Consider the following 16,826-nt stretch of genomic DNA (forward strand, 5'->3'; position numbering starts at 1 on the left):
ATCTCTATTCCTCATTGAAAACTGTTTTATGTGCCTCTCTGGCTTATCAAATGTATGTTTTATTCCATGCAAAGTATCCAGAGACATTGAACAGACATTTAAAGTTTATTTTTTAGTGTCACAAGTAGGCTTACATTAACACTGAAAGGAAGTTACTGTGAAAATCCCCTAGTCGCCACACTCCGACTCCTGTTTGGGTACACTGAGGGAGAATTTAGCATGGCCAATTCACCTAACTTGCACATCTTTAGACTGTGTGTGTGTGCGTGTGGGGGGTGGAGAGAGAGAGAGGGGGGAACCAGAGCACCTGGAGGAAACCCATGGGGAGAATGTGCAAACTCCATACAAACAGTGACCTAAGCTGGGAATTAAACCCGGGTCCATGGCTCTGTGAGGCAGCAGGCTCACCACTGTGCCACTGGGGCACCCCAAATGTTGAACACTGTCCTCAAAACTTCCACAAATTCCATTCAATTTTGGATACTCGTATTGTGAATTCGGTAATTCTGAACAGTGTCAGCACCTCCATGTTTCCCAGGATGCATTAATTCCAGAATATCCCTTTCACGTTGTTTCTGTAAGATTTCAAAATGGGGATAGAATAATGCCCTAAATTAAATTCCTGGTCCAGTTACCCCCCACCCTTTAATTGTATTCTTTTACAAGAAAAGTGCCTGACCTTTCACACTTCAAATCAGTGTGCATGAAACATTATGTTAGAAAAGTATTTGATGACAACAGTGTATACATATTCCCAGAATTTCTAATCCTATTCTCAGCCAGCAATTTATTCAACTTCTTTTTAAAGAATGCTGATCTAATTAACATGCTGTGAAGTAGTTTTGCTATGTGTTCCACATGTAATTTTTACTTTCCACAGGCGAAAAAAAACTTAATTCTCTCCTTGCACATTGACAATCAAATATCTATACCATTTATACCTGTCAACACTTTAAAAACTTGGATCCTTAATCATGCTCTGTGTGACAGGGTTGTAATGTACAGCATTACAGAAGGATGGATTGATAGGGAAACTTAAATGCCACACTGACAAATTAGGGTGATCTTTTCTGTGTGAAGAAGAAGCACTTGATTGTAAGTGTACAAACAACTAAAACATTCTCTGGCCCAGAAATAACACCTATGATTATTTAAAAAGTGGATACATTAGTAAATGGGAATAATGAAGTCTTTTCTGAGATTTGTTTTTATTCATTCGTGGGACATGCTGTCTGGCCAGCATTTATTGCCCATCCCTACTTGCCCTTGAGAAGATGATGGTGAGCTGCCTTCTTGAATCGCTGCAGTTCGTGTGCTGTGGGCTGACCCACAGTGCTGTAAAGGAGGGAATTCCATAATTTTTACCCAGCAACTGCGAAGCAACGGCAATATATAGTCAGTGGCTTGGAGGGGAACCTGTAAGTGGTGGTGTTCCCATGTATCTGCTCCCTCCTACTTCTAGATGGAGGTGGTTGTAGGTTTGGAAGGTGCTATTTAAGGACCTTTGATGAACTTCTACAATGCATCTGGTAGATAGTACACACTGCTACTACTGGTGGCGGAGGGAGTGAATGCTTGTGGGTGTAGTGCCAATCAAGCATGCTACTTTGTCCTAGATGGTGTCAAGCTTCACAAGTGTTGCTGGAGCTGCACCCAACCAGGCAAGTGGGGAGTATTCCATCACACTTCTGACTTATGCCTTGCAGATGGTGGACAAGCTTTAGGGAGTCAAGACGTGAGTTACTCGCCACAGTTTTTATAGCCTCTGATCTGCTCTTGTAGCCACTGTGTTTATGTGGTGAGTCCAGTTGAGTTTCTGGTCAGTGGTAATGCCAAGGATGTTGAAAGTGTGGGATTCAGTGATGGTGACACTATTGTATGTCAAGCAATAGTGGTTAGATTGTCTCTTATTGGTGATGGTTATTACCTTGCATTTGTGTGGCATGAATGTTACATGCCACTTGTCAGCTTAAGCCTGGATATTGTCCAGATCTTCCTACATTTGAACATAGACTGCTTCAGTATCTGAGGAGTCATGAATAGTGCTAAACATTGTGCAAACATCAGCGAACACACCCACTTCTGGACTTATGATGGAAGGAAGTACTGAAGCAGCTGAAGATGTTTGAGCCTAGGACATTACCGTGAGGGACGCCTGCAGAGATGTCCTGGAGCTGAGATGACTGACCCTCCACAACCACAACCATCTTCCTATGTGCCAGGCATACTGCAACCAGCAGAGAGAGTTTGTCCCTTGACATTCATTGATTCCAGTTTTGCTAGGGCTCCTTGATGCCACACTCGGTTGAATGTAGCTTTGATGTCAAGGGCTGTCACTCTCATCTCAGCTCTGGAATTCAGCTCTTTTGTCCATGTTTGAACCAAGGCTGTTATGAGGTAAGAAGCTTAGTGATCCTGGCGAAACCCAAACTGGGCATTACTGAACAGGTTATTGCTTAGCAGATGCTACTTGATAGCTCTAATGGTGACCCCTTCCTTCACTTTGCTACTAATAGAGAATGGATTGATGGGGCCGTAATTGGCTGGGTTAGATCTGTCCTGCTTTTTGTGTACATGTCATATCTGGATAATTTTCCACATTGTCAGGTAGATGCCACTATTGTAGCTGCACTGGAAGAGTTTGCCTAGGGGAGCAGGAAGTTCAGAAGCATTCTATTCAACACCACTGAAGGTCTGAATTTCTGCCTGTAATTTGGTTCATGAGTGTGCACTTGGTATCCAGAGAAATTGAATCACTGGCAATGCAATTGAAGGGCTGCAAGGTGGGCTGTTGTTGATGCTATCTGAGTTTGGTAATTGAAGAAAGCTCAGGATTAGCCCTGATGATCTGATGAGTAAGCCAAAGGTTGATGGCTCCAGACTGTGGGCCACTGGGGGACGAAGGTACATCTTTGAGGTGGTAGTGTTCTGTCTCGTGGAGCTGCAGAGCTGAAGTTGTGCTTGAAAGTTGATAGTTGAGTATAGACTCAGGAGTGCAAGAAAACAGAATCTCAGATAGTGAGAGTGAAACCCTGCGAGATGGGTCATTGCTGATGCCATCCCAGTTGGAGCGACATTCAGAGAGAATTCCAAGGCGAGATCTTGAAGATTAAAATCCTACCTGAGAGACATGGGGTGGAATGCGCACGCCCCAAAACTGGAAAATCCCACCTGAAGTCAACAGACCTTTGCTACGATTCCCATGACAGATGGGACAGAAAAACTTCCCCCACAAAGTTTCAGTGAGATTGGTTTACTCAGAGTGTTACAGACATCTCAGGGGTTGTTGAGAAATCTATGGATTCTATCTTGGTCGCATCTGCCATTTATTGTGTGGCGTGGTGTGTTTGGCCACAGTTCACTTGTTTATTCACTGTGCCTCACATTAACTCTGAATAATACTGCAATAATACTGCAAATTGTTTCATCTGTCTGACTTTGTATGGTCAAATTTGTTTTTGTTTATTCAAAATCTTGTGGCTTCCTTCACTGAAAAAGTTCTCGAATCTCAAACTTTGTCTACTTTAAACAAAATATTACTGGTCCTGAACTAGATTCTAACAGCAACTTTGGAGGCTAGACAAGGAACATAACATGCTTGATGAATATAAAGAAGGGCAACAAAATGGCATTGCAAATCCAAGTTACACTCTTGACTTCTAATACTATCTCAGATATTTTATTTACAATGTACCTCTTATTTCACATTATTAGCTTTGAAATTCTCTCAACTTGCTGTAATATAAAAATGTCCAGCCTTTTCTTTACTCAGTCACCTGTTGACCAAAAATTTAGTGCAATTTTCTGTCTTAAAAATACCAATATAATTATTTTCCAGTCATACTTCTGAGAGTCCGGTAATGAATAACTGCAGATGACCATTTTAGAAATTCCGCTTGTCGATTGCATAACACTGACCAGTGGATCACAACAACTGTTGGCTGCAAAGTTCAAGGAAGTTGAAAGAATTGTGGGGAGTGGGGGAGAAAATAGTATTTGATTCCAAGAAAACGGGACAAAATAAGAATTGCTTTAATACAAAGTCTGACTCCACATTGAACCCAGCCTTCTGATATTACACCACCTGAACACGTATAGATATATTCTGAATTCTCAGCTTTCATGCAGGAGTGTTTGTACTAGGAGTTTCAGTAGACAATTCAATCTTTTGAACCTGCTCCATCCAGTCAATATGATCATGACTGATCTCATCTCGATCTCATTCCCACCTTCCTGCTCACTCTCCATAACTCTCCATCCTGCTACTAATTAAAAACCTATCTATCCCCTCCTTGGCAAATATATTGATCATGTTATTTAAAATTCTGATAATTTTTTTTATTCGTGACTCATGAGCATCGATGGCTGGCCAGCATTTATTGCCCATCCCTAGTTGCCCTTGGAGGACAGTCAATCCTCTGGAGTCACCTGTAATCCAAACCAGGTAAGGGTGGCATACTTCCTTCCCTAAAGGACATCAGTGAACCAGATGGATTTTTTCCGGCAATCAGCAATGATTTCATGGTCATCAGTAGATTCTTAATCCCAGATTTTTTTTATTGAATTCAAATTCCACCAGCTGCCGTGGCGAATTCAAACTCAGCTCCCCAGAACATTAGCTCAGTTTCTGTATTAATAGCCTAGTGATAATAACAATAGGGCCATTACCTCCCCTTCATGAAATCTGCATGTTTGTGCAAAATTCAAATACGACTATGCTTAACAAATCAATTGCTTTATAATGAAACCTATTTTATTAAAATATTACCATTTCACTTACTTGTCATTTGGTTTACATATATGTGTATTGAATAGGATGGGAATGGAAGGACACAGAGTCCATAAGTGCATACGATTCTAGTTTAGGCAGGCATCATGATCAGCACAGTCTTGGGAGCTGAAGGGCCTATTCCTATGCTGTTCTTTATAGGTCAGTGAAGTTGTCAGTTCTCATGAATATTTGTTTAAACATAAAATTTTTAGCTCTGTTAGCTTAAAAATAATCTCATTCCGTTGGTTAAAATAATGAACACAGAAATGGTTGGTAATGATTTAGTCTAAGTGAGCAATTTCAAGGAGCAAAATGCAATTTCATCACCAGAATACTCTCCCTCAACAGCAATATACAGTAAAATATCAAAAATGGAAAAGATTGAAAAGTGTAAAGCAATTCATAAGGCTCCTGGAATCTTAATCTGTTGCTGTAGAAAGATGAGATCAATGCATGATAGTAAAGGATGAAAAATATTGTTTAGCATAAAAATAATAAAATATTAAAGGCATGTTTTCAATTAAGTGGAATTTTCATCTAGTGATTCTCTGTTTTTTCTCCCCCCCACAAAATCACAAGCACAAAATTCAATTCCAGTAGCTGTCGTTATCACAGTGAACCACAGAGTGGCTATGGCATAGTAACAGGCCATTCAGTTGGTCCTGTCCGTCCCTGCTGTCTGCAAGAGCAACTTGGCTAGTTCCACCCTCCCACCTTTTCCCTGCTACTTACTTCACTGTAACTGGACAGCATTGTCTACCTCGATAAAGACATAATCAAGTTCCTTAGTAAGTATCGCAGCCATGCCATTTGCCTTCTTACATTGATCCCTCTTTCATCCCTAACTGATCACATTCTTTTTAGTAGTCTTTTATTACTCAGTTGCCACACTGAAAGCTTTGAAATTCCCTTTATGTTGGCTGTCAGTCTCTTCCCTCTTTGTGATTCTTATTTGCTTCATCACTTCCTTTCTGAACTTCCAATAGTCAACCTGGTTCTAACATGTGGCACTTATCTTTCTGCTTCATCTTCCTTTCTGCCTCTTTAATTAACCAGGGAGCTCTGGCTTTGGTTGGTCTACCTTTTCCCCCTGTCGAAAAATATCGCTAATGTATCTGACACATCTCTTCTTAAAAGAAAACTCAGTGTTCTGTTATAGTTTTGCCAGGCAATCTTTGACATTAATTTAACATGGAAAAAATTGTTCTGAAATTGGCACTGCTAAAATTATGTATTTTTTCCCCAGTTTACTCCTTTGTCCCTTTCATGACTGACCTTCTGATACTATGATTACTGTTCCCTAAATGGTTCCTATTGACATTTGATTTGTGAGGTGCCCTTATTTTCTTCCCCTCATTGTGATTGTCGTCCTTTTACTAATTACAGCAGCAAGCTTTTTTGTAGTTTAAAAGTAAAGGAGGTTATTTATTACCATTACTTGTCCCAGATGATTAAAATGCAATGTTTCACTCATACATATCCGTCACTCATACAGAGGTTAGATACGACGAAGAATGAAACAATATGATTATAATCTGTAATAGTCTCAGTTACTCTTTCATGGCAGGTCTATAGTTTCATGGATGAGTTGGTGCTTTTTGTGAAGTGAAGCAGAAAGATGATTGGGACATAGTTTGGTTGTTGACAGTCCATCCTTTAACAAAGGGATGTGAGAATTGCTTGGCTGGCTGTGAATGCCCATACTCAAATTTGTTATTTCTCTGAGACGCATAATTCCAGCTCTTTAAAGGTCACACAATTTACGGTGGCCACTCTAACAGGACAGTTTGTACCCAAGATTTTAACAGTACTGTCTGAAAATTCAGAACATACTGCAGCATGACAGCTGGAAAAATACTGATTAATAAAAGTCTGCTGAAAATACTTCAGAAGCCCTTCACCTTTTAAACTACTTCTATTGCAGTCTATAATGGAATAAGTAAAACACCCATCACTGCTACTGTATAGTATTTTCATTTCTCTAATTTCCCTAAAACATTGTTCCTCTAGTTTTTTCTAACTAGTTGATGGCCTACTGGATATACCGAGTAATATAATTATTTGTCTATTGTTTCTGAACTTCGACCAAATACATCCTGTCCTGACCAACCCAAGATTTTGTCTCTCTCTTCCAGCGCTGTAATATTATCCTTAATCATTTCTTTAAAGGTATTTTATGGGATGTTGGCACTGCTGGCAAGGTCAATGTTTGTTGCCTATTATGAGCCCCATTGGAAAAGAACATAGTTCATTTACAAAATGCAAGTAAAAGCATTACCGGAGTGTACACATACTCACCTCTGCCAGGGTGACAGTTTGAAGTCTCACAACAGCAGGTTAAAGTTCAACCAGTTTATTTCAACTTCACCAGGACTTGAACCTGGTGTTGTGAGACTTCTTACTGTGTTTACCCCAGTCGAACGCCGGCATGTCCATATCTACATAGCTACAGTTTAGCAGGTCCAGTCCTGGGCCTGCCTTATAAAAAGCACAAGTGAATTCCAACTGGGCAGGCCCCTGCCTGATATCAGGGGAATGCATACTCAATGAGCCCCACAGGGAGATCAATCAATTATTCCCAATAGACTTCTGGGTGCTTTCACAATCTATAATTGCTCTCGAACTACATGTCTTACTAAGTCATTTCAGAGGACAAGTAAGAATCAACCACAGCCATGGATCTGGGGTCACATGTAGGCCAGTCCAGGTGAAGATGGCACATTTTGTTCCCTAAAGGACATCAGTGAACCAGATGGGTTTTTACAACAATCAATGACAGCTTCAGGGCACTATTACTGAGACCAGCTTTTCAATTCCAGGTTTAATTAATTGAATTTAAACGCCATCAACTGCCGTGGTGGGATTGGAACACACTTTCCTCAAAGCATTAGTCTGGGTCTCTGGATTACCAGTCCAATAACATTTCCAGTACCCCATCATCTCCCCAGTTTTGTCACCCCCACCTCCTTTCTTTCCTTTCCCATCTTTCCTGAACACCTTGTGTCAAGGAATATTTAGTTCCCAGTCCTACCTATTTCTGGAGCCAGGTGTCTGTTATGGTCACAGCATCATATTCTGGTTTAGGTATTTACACTTTCAGCTCACCATCCTTAATTACTTGAATCTGTCTTGAGCCCCACAACTGCACATAGAGAAATTCAAAATTGTCAAGGGAAAATGGCAGATCATAACTCCATTTTCTCTTAATATATCAATAACTGCATAAAGTCATAGAGGTTTACAGCTTGGAAACAGGCCCTTTAGCCCAACTTATCCAAGCTGCCCTTTTTTTTAACCTCTAATGTTTCAAGTAGTCGCACCAAGCATTGCTGTGACAAATAAATCTAAGTGAGGTGGCGATGATTGTTACGTATAGCTGACTATGTGATAATGTCTAGATTGGAACTATTCATTTAAATTTTAATAATATCAAAGACAGCATCAACTTCACTAATTTTCTTCATTTTCAATTACACTTCAAAGGTACCCTTAATTTGGACTGAACATGCCAGTTAACCATTTTCTCTCATGCACTGATTCCATGTACCATGGTTGGAATTCTCCGGCTGTTCACGCCAGTATGATTCTCTGGTCCCCAATCACGGATTTCCCAGTGGCATGGGGTGGCTCCAATGGGAAATCCCACTGGCAGCGTTAGGACCAGAGGATCCCGCCATAAGCGTGTCACCGAGAACACACGGCTGGTAGGCTGGAGAATCATTTCAAAGGGCAAAATTCCATGAACTTACCTATCATAGTCACCATTGCAGAGGGCACGCACTGGAATACAGAACTGCAGCCAAACAGGATTCAGCGTATTCTTCACCACTTCTGTTTTATGGCAAATTGTAAAGCTGAAAGTAGAAAGAAATAAACTATGAAACATATATGTGCGGTATACATATTATTACTCAGAATACTATAGAGTGACAACAGCAATTATGACGGTTCACAGAATCCTTACAGTGCAGGAGGCAGCCATTCGGCCCATCGACAACCACAATCCTACCCAGGCCCTATCCCCCTAACCCCATATATTTACCCTGCTGATTCCCTTGACACGAGGGTCAATTTAGCATGGCCAATCAACACAACACACCAGCACATCTTTCAGAATGTGGGAGGAAACCAGAGAAAATCTATGCCCACACAGGGAAAACATGCAAACTCCGCACGGACAGTGACCCAAGCCGGGATTCGAACCCAGGTCCCTGGCAGTGGGAGGCAGTAGTATTAACCACCATGCCACCCATTCCTTGTGGAGAGCTTTGCAAGGTTGCTAAAAATTGTGGTTACAGTTTTCTTTCTCATGTTAAAGGAACTTTGGGATATATTTTGGAAATAATAGTATATGTTCTGAACTTTTAAAACATAGTTCAATTTAATCACCTCTTTTGATCCTGATGAAAGATAAGGCCTCAAGCTTGCACTCAGGTTGTACCAGAATTACATAAAGTTAGTTTGACTCCAAGTACATCCTACATCACTAATACAGACTTATTCAAAAGACAATGGTTAGAAATGACCAAGGTTCTGATTTAGCCACAGTTGAGGTTGAAAGCATTTGTCTCTTTTAGATACTATTTTCCAATGACAGATTTAAACTTTTCCTAGCTCAGGCAGCTTGGGGAGGGACAGGTGGGTGGAAATGGAAGCTGAATGATCTCTCTCTTTAAATTGAACAGTTTGAAGAAATACTCTGGACAGAATATATTTTCCTTGAGCTCTCTTGCTCTGCTATTGGGAAAAATAATCAGACCATTATTCAAAAGAAACGTTGATATCAAGAATTCTAGGTCACTGCTCAATGAATGGCATTGCCATATTTCAAAATACTTTTTAATCAACTGAAGCTCTGACTTAACTTAGATATCCTAATAATTAATGTCCTCAGACTTCAGAGGCAACTTTTCTCCAATGCTGTACCAAGGGTAGATACTGGATTGTCAGAGGTAGCCATCTGATAATGGTAGATGTTCCATTTGCCAGTATATATGGTTGAGAAGGGCAATAAAAAACACACAGGACACATCAAAAGAGAGAGAGTCCTTGCATGGTTTTTGCCCAACTATTTACGTCCGGGTCAATTTTCATCTGAAAGGGAGATTGAATCATGCATGCATGGCAGTTGACCTATGATTGTTGCACATTCCAGGCTATATGGATTTCTTATTTACATACTGCAACTTTAGGAACAAACATTTTCTGAACCTATGTCAGGTGGTTTTTCAAAGGTAATCTATTTTCACATTGATGTCGTGATAATACTATCTAAAGGTTGACACTCTCATGTTAACTTTAACATACAGTGAGTTGTGATCTGGAGCACATTGCCCTAAAAGGCAGTGAAAGCAGATTCAATGGTAACTTATAGGTAACACTGTCAGGGCTTCAGGGAAAAAGCTGAGTGGTACTAATCGAATAGCTCATTATTGGACAGAATGGCTATCTTCTGTACTGAATGACTTTGGTAAGATGTCTTCTGGACTGTAAAGATCAGAGATTAGCAACATATTAAACACTCAATGTCACATTTTTGTATGCGAGCCTCAAATGGTTCCAGGAAACCACAAGTATTTCAACAGTAGAAGACATCTGTGACTTATGCCCCACTAGAGTTTTCCCATTCTGATCTACCAGCAGAAGTATGCTTAATGTTATTTTCAACCACTCTGATCTGACACTAATGGTAATTTTGGTAGATGTTGGTCCAGATTTTTGTCCCTGGGTCAAGAGTATATAGTTGAATGATTTCCCGGCTTGACAGAACCAACCTTTAAAATACACCCCTCTCCCACACCTTTCCCCGCAGATGAGATTTTTATTTGGTGGGATGGTCAGCAGGACAGGAATGTGGAGGATTGGATGACCCCAGAACAAATTCCCAGGCTGTAAGGCACAGAGGCAGGCTGGATATGAGGCCTGTCTTTATGACCTGGCACTGTATTTAAATAAATAGAAAATACAACATAAAACCTCACTCCACCCCTCACACACTGCCTATGCCAAATCCATATGCTAAATCCGTACGCTAATCTATGCCTCCCACCCACCTCCCATGGCCCCCACATTTCTATGCCAAATTTATGCCTTATTACCAAACACGATGGCCCTTCACACCCCAATGCCAACTTAATGCCCCTCTACGCATCCCAATACCCTGATGCTACCTATGCTAATTTAGCACAAAAATCATGCCAATCAATGCCCCAATCACATTTTCACCTTACACCCTCCATGCCAAATCACCTAGTTTCACTGGCCAGTTGCTTGACAGCTTTGACACTTCCTCAGTAGCTTTGACAGATGTGACAAGTGGGACAGCTCCTTAACTCCTTAGTATTTTGTGGACAGCTGGACAGTTCCACAACAATGAGATGTCCCCGTGACAGTGCAACATCTCCGCGACAGTTGTCCACATTGTTTATTAACGATTTGAAAGAGGGAACCAAATGTATTAAATATAAACCAATTTGGGGCATAGCCTCAAAATAAGGGGAAGCAGATTTAGGATTGAATCGAGGAAGAATTTCTTCACACAAAGGGTTGTGAATCTATAGAATTCTCTGCCCAGTGAAGCAGTTGAGGCTACCTCATTGAATGTTTTTAGGGCAAGAATAGATAAATTTTTGAACAGTAAAGGAATTAAGGGTTATGGTAAGTGGGCGGGTAAGTGGAGTTGAGTCTATAAAAAAAACAGCCTTGATCTTATTGAATGGTGGAGCAGGCTTGAGGGGCCAGATGCCCTATTCCTGCTCCTAGTTCTTATGTTATTGTAATGACTTAAATCAAGCCATTGGGTTTGGCCTATTGGAGTATGAACTCCCTGATTAAGGATCCAATTGATAGGCCAATCAGGGAGTCTTTACCTTGTATTTAACTGGGAGTGTCAGTTTCTCTGACACCCCCAGAGAAAGGCTGCTAACAGTTTGTGTACTGTTGTTAGAATTGTAAATAAAGGGATTTTGGTGAAGAAACTGTGTCCGAAGCCTTATTATGATTATGAAAGATGCAATTATTTCTTTATTTCCTAATTTATACAGTGGTGCCTTAAATACAGAATTCTTCCCACATAAAGTGAGAAAATAATATTACTAGAAGTTATAGTCTAAGTCACTATTTTCTTAATAATGACAGTTGCTATCAAAACTTCTCAATCATATATGTCAAGATAAATGAGGACAGTTGCTTGAGTCTAATTTGCATCAGCAAATTTATAGATTAAGAAATTAAAGCCAATATCTTTCCCTGCTCAATAATTTCAGCTTTCTGCCTCTCCTTAGTATGTTCCATGTTCTATTTCTAGATTCTTCCCCAGTGGCTACAGTAAGTGAAGTGACTGGTTCCAAGCAGAAGTCCCTTGGTATCTCGATGATCTCCTGCCTACTTGTGCTTGGTCATGAGATTGTTACAACTGAATTCATCATTTTGCTTCACTGCTCTGACGCGTATGTGGTCCTGCTTGCTTTCTGCCCATTTGTTATTCCGGTAGGCGGAATGCTAGAGGGCCCACATGTGGAATCACAGAGAGGCAGCAGTTTTCATCTCCAAACATGGCCACACTGGTGGTATTCACTTAACATGCTACTGCTGTGACTGGGATCAGGTAGCTTACTGAGCTGAGAGCAGTGAGACTGCCTTTACTGGCTTTCTGTATCCAATCACCCAGCATGTTGAAACTAGCCAAGGGAGACTGCTGAAGATTGCAACATGAATCTTCGAGGCAGCACTCTGATCTTTGAGATATTCCAGCTGGGTTAAAATTTCTGGCATTAACTCCACTGCAGAATGCGAGGATGTCATCATTCATTCAATATATCGCTGTTTCTTAGCAGGTGCTGGGTCAACCCACAGCACATTGACTGCAGCATTTCAAGAAGGCAGCTTACCACCACCTTCTCAAGGGCAACTAGGGATGCTCATGCCCCACGAATAAATTAAAAAAAATCACAGCCGTGCAGATAGCTTTCTGCACAAGATCACGCATATGGAGATGAATGCCTCTGTACTTTCCATGAAACGTTTATATTTTCATGATTACTCCACAACATACTTAGGAACTCTGATATTACCTTTCTTTGAAACACTGACCATGGGGTCTGAACCCCAGGATACTATAGCTGGGAAATCTCCTGTCTGCTACTCCTGTGCCTGTTCACATGTGCTCTGTATCACACAGTACACCCACCAGAGCTGACTATGTATGGCCCCTTAACTGTATTGGAGCATGTGCTTGTGACAACCCCTCTGACAGTGCAGTATTCCCTCAATACTGCACCGATGTGTCCACCTTGATTATGTACACCAAAAGCTGACTACGTATGGTCCCCTAATTGTATTGGTGCTTGTACTTGTGACAGCACTTCCGACAGTGCAGCACTCCCTCAGTACTGCACCAATGCGACCACTTTGATAATGTACTTCAATTATGGGTCGGATCTTGGACCCACATCCTTCTGACTCAAACAGAACTGAAAGCCAAGGCTAACACAATTTTCTCAGAATTTAGCACTTAAAAATCAATTGCCAGAAGTGGGCGGCACAATGAGAAAAAGTTGTTCATTAATTTTAAAATTCTGGTTTCTAGAGAGAAATATTGATTCAAAAAATGATTACATTCTTCATCAAATCAAAAAATATGCTTACGTTCCATCTTCATTGCTTCTGTAGAAGACCATGAAAGGATCTGACTTTCCAAAGAAATCTTTCTTGTCAAGTTTATTGGCACAGAACTGCATCGTTGCAACATCCTGTAGTAGAAATAAACAATATTGGGCTTTAACAGAGCAAAATGCTTTCAGCTACCATCACTGATTGCTTTATCTCTCCATTAGTTGCACAGTTACAAATAAAATGCCTCCTGGATAACATTAGCCTATATTTCTGTTTGCACCTCCATTGCTTCATCGTTTTCCTGTGAACGTTTCATCCCAAAGTGCTATTTTGTGAGTTAAGTCCATGTTAGATAATTATAAAATATATGAACTAACTCGTGAGAAGTAGGAAACAGTGCCATAACCAAATCCTTCTGAAGAACTCAACTGATTTTCGTTTGAATAGTTTGTTCAACGGAGGTCATGTTTCGAAATCTGAGAAGCAATTTCAATCATTAAAATCAATTGTTGAACCCACGTTTGGTTGACATTGCTCAGCAGTACAACTTGTGCTTGCTTAATTCAGATTCAAGTTGAGAATTCCTCAGCAGTACAGAACTCTTTGTCCCAAAATAACAAAGCTGTGCTTTTGTCTAAGTGAACCATAGAAACATTTAGTGACTGAAACATCTGGTGCAAAGCCAGTGTTATCGCAGAGTGACGGAACTGTACAGTGGAGAAGGTGGCCATTCAACTCGACAGCTGGAATTATACCACTTTGCCTGCCACAGAATCGGAATGTCCGACAATGGAAATCTCTGTTGACCGTGGGCAGGAATTTCCAGTCTCACCCGCCCAACATGTCTGCACTATTTCTCCAAATGCACAATTCACTTTGTGCCATTCTCCCACCTTCTCCCCACAACCATGCATTGTTCCTTTTCAAGTAACAGTCTAATCCCCCTTTAATTGCCTCAATTGAACCAGCATCCATTCTCTAGTGTATTTGAGGTGTGATTCACTCATTACATGAAAACATTGTCTTTTGTTTCTGTTGCCAATTACTTTAAATCTGTGCTCTCATTCACGATCCTTTCACGAATGGGAACAGTCTCTCTTCATAGTCTGTCCCTCATGACTTTGAGTACATCACTTAAATCTCCTCTTAGCCTTTTCTCCTCCAAGAAAAGCAGTCCTAATTTCTCTACTCTCTCTTCATAACTGAAATTCCTCATCCTGGAATCATTCTAGTGGAATCATTCGCGCCAATGACTTCACATCCTTTTGGCATCCACAACTGAACACATTACTCCAGCTAAGGTTGAAGTAGTGTACAATACACATTCAGAATAATCTTGATAATAATAATCCTTGCTCTTATATTCTATGGTCCTATTAATACAGTTTAGGATGCGTTATTAACCATGCTATCAACCTGTGCTGCCATCTTAAATCACGTATGTACCCATGTCCTACAGTCCTGCACCCTTTTTAGAATTGTACCTTTTTATATTGCCTCTCCGTCCTCTTCTCCATGTTATCAAGAAAATTATAATTAACACGCTCTTTACATGATAGAAACACAGAAAACATAGAAAATAGGAGCAGAAGGAGGCTATTCTGCCCTCAGGACCTGCTCCACCATTCATTATGATCATGGCTGATCATCCAACTCAATAGCCTGATCCCACCTTTCCGCCCCCCCCATATCATTTGATCCCCTCTGTCTAAAGTTGGAAAGCACAGTGGCACAGTAATTAGCACTGCTGCCTCACAGTGTCAGGCACCCAGGTTTGATTCCAGGCTTGGGTCACTGTCTGTGCGGAGTCTGCACATTCTCCCCGTGTTTGCATGGATTTTCTCCGGATGTTTCAGTTTTCTCCCAAAGTGCAAAATACCTGCTAATCAGGTGCATTGGCCATGCTAAATTCTCTCTCAGTGTACCCGAACAGGCTCTGGAGTGTGGTGACTAGGAGACTTTCATTGTAATCTCATTGCAGTGTCAATGTAAGCCGACTTGTGATACTAATAAACAAACTTTTAACTTTAGCTATATCTAACTTCTTCATGAAAACATACAATGTTTTGTCCTCAACTACTTTCTGTGGTATCGAATTCCATAGGTTCTCTGGGTGAAGAAATTTCTCATCTCTTCCTAAATGATCTACCCTGTATCCTCAGGCTGTGACCCCTGGTTCTGGCTATCGCTATCATAAAGAAAATCCTTCCTGTATCTACCATGTCTAGTTCTAGAATTTTACCGATAAGTTGCCAGTACAAAGTAAACACTGCTGCAGTATTTGAAGTGGTTCATTTACAAAATTGAAAGCTTCAGGGTTCAGGTAACAACCCCTTTCCATACATTTAATAAAGTTATTTGGATAGGGATTCAAATGTTCAGTTGGTGTTCTGTTCAGGAGGTCTTTATTGGGCAAGCGTCTGTTTCTGAAAATTCACACGTCGGAGAAATATCTAGTTATGAAATAATTTTGGTTCAGGATACTTGTAAGCTATGAGGAGAGTAAATTACCCAGGAAGAAGCAAATCATTGCACACAATTAGAGAATTAAGCTTATTTTATTGTTCTGCCCAGTGAGTCATTTTGAACGAAATGGCACTAACAAGCTGCAAAGTAGTACAATGGAGTTTGCTTTTCTTTTATTCACTAGTTTCCACCATTGATTTTCCCCAAGAACCTTCTATCCCGTTGACAATATCCTACAGCTCCATGGCTGTTCCTGGCTTCTCTGATGATCACGGATGTGGAGAGGATGTTTCCTCTTGAGGGAAAATCTAGAACTAAGGGTCCCTGCTTAAAAACAAGGAGACACCCATTTAACACGGAGATGAGGCAAAATCTTTTAACTCAGGAGGGTCAGGACCCTCAGAACTCTCTTCCAGAAAAGGCTGCGGAAGGAGTTCTTGCATATTTTTAAGGCAGAGATGAATAGATTTTTGGCAAACAAGGGAGGGTGATAGGTTGAGAGTAGGTAGGATGCACATTTGAGCTTATTATTGGATTAGCTGTGATCTCACTGAATGGTGGAGCAGGCTTAAAAGGGCTGAATGGCCTACTCCTGCTCCTTGTTCATACAACTCACCCAAGTATTCATATAGGCAACTCAACAGTCAGTGTCAGTAGTTTACTAAAGTATAGTTAAAGTTTATTTATTAGTCACAAGTAAAGCTTACATTAATACTGCAATGAAGTTACTGTGAAATTCCCCTAGTCGCTACACTTTGGTGCTTGTTCGGGTCAATGCACTGAACCAACATGTCTTTCAGACTGTGGGAGGAAACCGGAGCACGCCCACGCAGACACAGGGATAACATGCAAACTCCACACAGACAGTGACCCAAGCCGGGAATTGAACCAGGGTCCCTGGCGCTGTGAGGCAGCAGAGCTAACCATAATGTCACCGTGCAGCTGAACAATAGGCTATTAAACACATGGGCCATAA

The 16,826-nt window shown here is 40.8% G+C and overlaps 1 protein-coding gene across 4 annotated transcripts in view; it reads right to left on the minus strand.

The window, feature by feature from the left end:
* Window positions 1–16,826, minus strand: part of cpne5b (copine Vb) — a 602,363-nt gene that overhangs the window by 266,716 nt on the left and 318,821 nt on the right. For all 4 annotated transcript variants that reach the window (XM_080209682.1, XM_080209679.1, XM_080209680.1 and 1 more), the window contains 2 exons: window positions 13,418–13,521; window positions 8,521–8,625 (listed from right to left, as the gene is read on the minus strand). In XM_080209682.1, the coding sequence (XP_080065808.1) occupies window positions 8,521–8,625; window positions 13,418–13,521 (209 nt within the window). The remainder of the gene's footprint in view (window positions 1–8,520; window positions 8,626–13,417; window positions 13,522–16,826) is intronic.

This window comes from Carcharhinus amblyrhynchos, chromosome 22, assembly GCF_965287045.1.
Source record: "Carcharhinus amblyrhynchos chromosome 22, sCarAmb.v2.hapA, whole genome shotgun sequence".
In the NCBI taxonomy this organism is placed as follows: domain Eukaryota; kingdom Metazoa; phylum Chordata; class Chondrichthyes; order Carcharhiniformes; family Carcharhinidae; genus Carcharhinus; species Carcharhinus amblyrhynchos.